This window comes from Callithrix jacchus, chromosome 10 (assembly GCF_049354715.1).
Source record: "Callithrix jacchus isolate 240 chromosome 10, calJac240_pri, whole genome shotgun sequence".
Taxonomy (NCBI): Eukaryota; Metazoa; Chordata; class Mammalia; order Primates; family Cebidae; genus Callithrix; species Callithrix jacchus.
Genome location: NC_133511.1, coordinates 114,246,553 through 114,253,499, shown reverse-complemented (window position 1 = coordinate 114,253,499; position 6,947 = coordinate 114,246,553). Strand labels below are relative to the sequence as shown.

Sequence of the window (6,947 nt, the reverse complement as noted above, 5' to 3'; positions counted from 1 at the left end):
ACTTATAGCTAAGTTATCTAAATAATTAATTCAGATAAGCAGTGAGTGTTCATTTGCTTATTAGCACTGGTAGCAAAACCTGAAACTTCAAAATGTGAGGTAAAAAAGCAAAACGTAAAAAAAAAAAGTAGAAATGAAGACGAGTAAGAAATTAAGTGACATGAACCAAAAAGACTAACAGAAAAAAAGAAATAAAAGGGCAATTATAAAAGCAAAAAACCTGAAACTGAGTGGCAATTGAGACATAGCAGCCAGTTGATTAATTATTAATGTTTAAATGTTTAATTAGACCCTGTTTCAATTAAATCACTATTTCTAGTGCCTCCTGAGACAACACAAAGACAGAAAAAAGTGCAGAGGAGCAACGCAAAACAATATTCTAAGAAAATATAAAAATGTTTGCCCTTTAAAAATATCTGTACTAATCCAACATTCTCATTTCCCACTGAAGGAAATGAGAAGAAACTTCACGTTGGTGACTGAGTTCATTCTCCTGGGACTGACCAATCGCCGGGAATTACAGATTCTCTTCTTCATGCTGTTTCTGGTCGTTTACATGGTCACGGTGGCAGGGAACCTTGGCATGATCGTCCTCATCCAGGTCAACGCTCGGCTCCACACGCCCATGTACTTTTTCCTGAGCCACTTATCCTTCGTGGACCTGTGCTTCTCCTCCAGTGTGACTCCAAAGATGCTGGAGATTTTCCTTTCAGAGAAGAAAAGCATTTCCTATTCTGCCTGTCTGGTACAGTGTTACCTTTTTATTGCCTTGGTCCATGTTGAGATCTACATCCTGGCCGTGATGGCCTTCGACCGGTACATGGCCATCTGCAACCCTCTGCTTTATGGCAGCAAAATGTCCAAGAGCATGTGCTCTTTCCTCATCATGGTGCCTTATGTGTATGGAGCGCTCACTGGCCTGATGGAGACCACGTGGACCTACAACCTAGCGTTCTGTGGCCCCAACGAAATTAATCACTTCTACTGTGCCGACCCTCCACTGATTAAGCTGGCTTGTTCTGATACCTACAACAAGGAGTTATCAATGTTTGTTGTGGCTGGTTTCAACTTCACATATTCTCTCCTTATCATCCTCATTTCATATTTCTACATATTTCTTGCTACCCTAAGGATCCGCTCTACAGAAGGCAGGCGCAAAGCGTTTTCTACCTGTGGCTCTCATCTGACAGCCGTCACTATTTTCTATGCAGCTCTTTTCTTCATGTATCTCAGACCTCCCTCAAAGGAATCTGTGGAACAGGGAAAAATGGTAGCTGTATTTTACACCACTGTGATCCCCATGTTGAATCCCATGATCTACAGTCTGAGGAATAAGGATGTGAAAGAGGCTTTATCCAAAGAACTGTTCAAAGGGAAATTGTTTTCTAAATAAACATCACTACTGATTTTTGTCATGTTTATATTTTATTTAGCCTATGATTTTTCATAGAGTGTAGTTAGATACAAATTCACCCAAAATTATATATTTTCCTTGAAGGGCTGGGGAATTTTATGGAATGTCAATAAAATAAATATGAGTGTTTACACCAATTAACAGAAATTTTAAATTCAATATAGTTTTGTCTGTCCATACTCCAAAGTAAGAAGCTCTATAGTAAGGAATCCATGTAAATTTTAAAAAGTTCTAATTTATATTTTAGAAAATAAAACCATTAAAACCAGACCTGATTTTTTTTTTGGAAGGAGTTGGGCACGCAGTTTTAGGCTGCTTCTTAAACATATATGAAGCTCTTTGTTCTTGCTGTTTGAAACAGCATCTTACTCCAATACCCAGGATGGACTGGAGTGCAATGGTGTGATCACAGCTTACTGCAATCTTGATCTTAGGGGATCAAACCATCCTTCCACCTCAACCCTTCACCCCTGCCACAGTAGCTGGAACTATAGGTGTGCCATCATACCTAATTTTTCTATTTTTTTGTACACATGGGGTTTCATCATGTTGCACAGACTGGTCTTGGATTACTGAGCTCAAGTACCTGCCTGTCTGGGCCTCCCAAAGTATTGGGATTATGGGTGAACCACTGTGTCTGGCACAGTAAGCTTTAAAAAATATCTCTTCTGCTAAACTCTACTAAATACTTTTGCCTCTCTTGTAGAGGAAGTCAGCATTCCACTTTACTATGTCCGAGCTAAAATGTGAGCCTCATCCCTTGCATACTCAGCTGTCATTTCAGCTCTAGCCTCTGCCTATACCAACCCCACCTCCAGCCTAAAACACAACAGTGCTTTGGTCCACAGTGAGGCACATTTCTGTTTCCATGGTCCATACCTGGTTTATTTCTTGGCTTTTTAAAGGAAGAATAAGTGACCAGTAGGCTTCTAAATTGAATGTTACCTAAACGTCTGTCTAAGGAGATACAAAGCTAATACATAATCTGTTTAATGCATGTCTAAAACCACATCAACCCAAAAGGCATAAAATGTATTATCTCACATTCACATAGGATCACTGTCTTTCAATCTTGAAGATGTGTGTTTCGTGGGTGTGGAGGCCTACAGTTCCCCTAGAGGTCACCTAGAACTTAAAATATCATCACATACAAAGAAGATGAGAGACTAATAATGGAGTGTGTGCAAGGTGAAAAATGAGAGCACAGATGCCCTCACAAAATTAGGATTATTGAAGGGCCACAACGTCTACAGTAGCACAGAGTCAACAGCAGCAACAATAAAGATGAAACTAGTCCATTTAGGCTGTGTTTGATAGAGGAGTTAAAAAGTCTTATTTAAGAATTTATGACAATAGATTAATGCTCATGTCAGCATTTATATTTACACTAGTTTTATGGGCTATCAATCCTCAAGCTAAAAAAAAAACATAAAGAGGCCCAGGTAAGAAGAAGCCTCATGATGCCAGAATACACCAACATAAATATAAGTCAGAGAATGAGTTATCAACCACTCAGACCTCAAAGATTTCCCACTGGTAAAGCTCTAATTCACATAAATTGTCCAGAAAAATAAAAAGTACAACTGAATACCTTCAATTTATTTCAGATATTAGGATTATTTGATGCAAATTATAAAAAAATTTAATTATTGAAATAAATGTGAAAATCCAAATTCTAAGACCGTATATATGTGTATATATGTATGTGTACATATTTATATATGCAAAGAATTATATAAAGCAATAATTATAGATATTATGTGGAGTTCTGAGCTCATCAGCAGGCTGAAGGAGAGTCTCCATGTTTCATAGGCATTGAAGCATTTTAAAGAAGATAGATAGGGTATAAATTTTCACCTTGAAAGGAAGAGAAAGAAACAGCTAAGTCCCTCCCATGAGGCAGTGAGCTGTCTTGGAGAGGGTCACAGCAGGAGGCAGCCTTTCTCTTCTTCCTTCTCAGTAAATTTTCTGCAGATCTTGGCAGCCTAATCTCTACAGTCCTGTAGCAGTGAGTCCTCTGAACTGACACTGTAGTTCACTGGGAAAGGCACTCGTCCACCAAGTTCAGAGAGGTGATCATCCACATTGTTAAACAGAATAAAACAAAAATTGACTTTGTCATCTACCTGACATTGGCCTTGCTGTGCCATAGCATCATAAGCTGCCTGGAAGGCCTTATTATTTTCAAAGCATTTTGCACTGTCTTCAAGTGATAGTTTTCTTCCTGTCAGGAATAAAATATTTCAGGACTGACCATCCTCAAATTTCGGTTAATATTGATTATTGGTCACTGCATGTATAAGTCTAATGACAGAAGTTCCCAATGGTCTGCTTCATGAGGTACCTTTTAGGACTAGCTTCTTGTCTCTTCTGTCCTCCAATCAACTCCTTCCTGAAAGTCTTGTATGGGGCTGTGATACAAACAGCAGGCAGATGCTGGCTCCCAGCAGGCAGGTGCTGGCTGCCACCTCTTTTAGCCCTAGCACATTCTTAAAGCACCTCTGACCAGTAACGTCAACCTGACCAACAATTTTTTTCAGCATCTGCACATTAACCTCCATGGGCTTGAGCTGCACCTTCGCAGGTCACAAGAGAAACCACAACCCAGAGTTGAGGAAAAACAGTCTTTCAAAATTAATAAGGTTAGGGGTGGTGTTAAAATATCACCCTGTTTAAAAAAAATAGATTGTAGAAAAACAGGCAAAATACAAACTGGTGCTATATAAAAATATTTTCAAAGAACCAAGTAACTTATGACCTTGTGCTCAACTTTAATAATTATTAGGGAGCTTGATGGGGATAGAGTTGATTCTGTAAATTACTTTGGGCAGTATAGCCATTTTCACGATATTAATTCTTCCTAACCATGAACATGGAATGTTTCTCCATCTGTTTGTGTCCTCTCTGATTTCGTTGAGCAGTGGTTTGTAGTTCTCCTTGAAGAGGTCCCTCACGTTCCTTGTGAGTTGTATTCCAAGGTATTTTATTCTTTTTGTAGCAATTGCGAATGGCAGTTCGCTCTTGATTTGGCTTTCTTTAAGTCTGTTATTGGTGTAGATGAATGCTTGTGATTTTTGCACATTGATTTTATATCCTGAGACTTTGCTGAAGTTGTTTATCAGTTTCAGGAGTTTTTGGGCTGAGGCGATGGGGTCTTCTAGGTATACTATCATGTCGTCTGCAAATAGAGACAATTTGGCTTCCACCTTTCCTATTTGAATACCCTTTATTTCTTTTTCTTGCCTGATTGCTCTGGCTAGAACTTCCAGTACTATATTGAATAGGAGTGGTGAGAGAGGGCATCCTTGCCTAGTACCAGATTTCAAAGGGAATGCTTCCAGTTTTTGCCCATTCAGTATGATATTGGCTGTTGGTTTGTCATAAATAGCTTTTATTACTTTGAGATACGTTCCATCGATACCGAGTTTATTGAGGGTTTTTAGCATAAAGGGCTGTTGAATTTTGTCAAATGCCTTCTCTGCGTCAATTGAGATAATCATGTGGTTTTTGTTTTTGGTTCTGTTTATGTGGTGAATTACGTTGATAGACTTGCGTATGTTGAACCAGCCGACTTTCTTCACAGAACTGGAAAAAACCACCATGAACTTCATATGGAACCAAAAGAGAGCCCGCATAGCCAAGTCAATTCTAAGCAAAAAGAACACAGCGGGGGGCATCACACTACCGGATTTCAAACTATACTACAAGGCTACAGTAATCAAAACAGCATGGTACTGGTACCAAAACAGAGATATAGACCAATGGAACAAAACAGAGGCACCGGAGGCAACACAACATACATACAACTATACAATCTTTGATAAACCTGACAAAAACAAGCAATGGGGCAAGGATTCCATGTTTAACAAATGGTGTTGGGAAAACTGGCTAGCCATGTGCACAAAGCAGAAACTGGACCCCTTCCTGACACCTTACACTAAAATTAACTCCAGATGGATTAAAGACTTAAACATAAGACCTGGCACCATAAATACCCTAGAAGGAAATCTAGGCAAAACTATCCAGGACATAGGAGTAGGCAAGGACTTCATGAACAAAACACCAAGAGCATTGGCAACAAAAGCCAAAATAGACAAATGGGACCTAATGAAACTCCACAGCTTCTGCACGGCAAAAGAAACAGTCACTAGAGTGGATCGGCAACCAACAGAATGGGAAAAAATTTTCGCAGTCTACCCATCTGACAAAGGGCTGATATCCAGAATTTACAAAGAACTCAAACGGATTTACAGGAAAAAAACAAACAAGCCCATTCAAAAGTGGGCAAAGGATATGAACAGATACTTTTCGAAAGAAGACATATATGAGGCCAACAATCATATGAAAAAATGCTCATCGTCACTGGTCATCAGAGAGATGCAAATCAAAACCACATTGAGATACCATCTCACGCCAGTTAGAATGGTGATCATTAAAAAATCTGGAGACAACAGATGCTGGAGAGGATGTGGAGAAAAAGGAACACTTTTACACTGTTGGTGGGAGTGTAAGTTAGTTCAACCATTGTGGAAGACAGTGTGGTGATTCCTCAAGGCCTTAGAAATAGAAATTCCATTTGACCCAGCAATCCCATTACTGGGTATATATCCAAAAGACTATAAGTCGTTCTACTATAAGGACACATGTACACGAATGTTCATTGCAGCACTGTTTACAATAGCAAAGACCTGGAATCAACCCAAATGCCCATTGATAATAGACTGGATTGGAAAAATGTGGCACATATACACCATGGAATATTATGCAGCAATCAGAAATGATGAGTTCGTGTCGTTTGTAGGGACATGGATGAATCTGGAAAACATCATCCTCAGCAAACTGACACAAGAACAGAAAATGAAACACCGCATATTCTCACTCATAGGTGGGTGATGAAAAATGAGAACACATGGACACAGAAAGGGGAGTACTAAACACTGGGGTCTGTTGGGGGGAAAAGGGGAGGGCCAGTGGGAGGGGGAGGTGGGGAGGGATAGCCTGGGGAGAAATGCCAAATGTGGGTGAAGGGGAGAAGAAAAGCAAAGCACACTGCCATGTGTGTACCTATGCAACTGTCTTGCATGCTCTGCTCATGTACCCCAAAACCTATAATCCAATAAAAAATTAAAAAAAAAAATAATAATTATTAGGGAAATGTACATTATAATTATAAGATAACTGTACCTTTATATATCTGTACCTATGTGTCTGTACCTATATGTTGCAGAATGACAGAAAAAAATGATATTTTAAGCATTGATGAGACTGTGGAACAAATAAACCTCTCATATGATCCTAGTGGGAATGCAAATAGATATAACCAGTTTCGAAAACTATTAGCATAAATTTAAGCTGGAAATATTTTTAGTCCAGAAACCAGTACTTCTGCCCATAATATGTTCATAATTCAATGCAAAAATGCATGAATGTGTTCATGAAGAGAAATGTACAAGACTGAATTTTGTAATAGCCACGCCTGGAAGTACCCTGTATATGTATTAATAGTAGAAAAGATATACTAATTTTGGTGTAC

At 39.0% G+C, this 6,947-nt stretch overlaps 1 protein-coding gene across 1 annotated transcript; it reads left to right on the top strand.

Annotated features, from left to right (window-relative positions):
* The first annotated feature begins 454 nt into the window (after positions 1-454).
* On the top strand, positions 455-1,411 carry LOC100414802 (olfactory receptor 5M8-like). The gene has a single exon (XM_009008124.4). It carries the CDS (start codon positions 455-457, stop codon positions 1,391-1,393), a length of 939 nt encoding a protein of 312 aa, XP_009006372.2. The 3' UTR covers positions 1,394-1,411.
* The last annotated feature ends 5,536 nt before the right edge of the window (positions 1,412-6,947 follow it).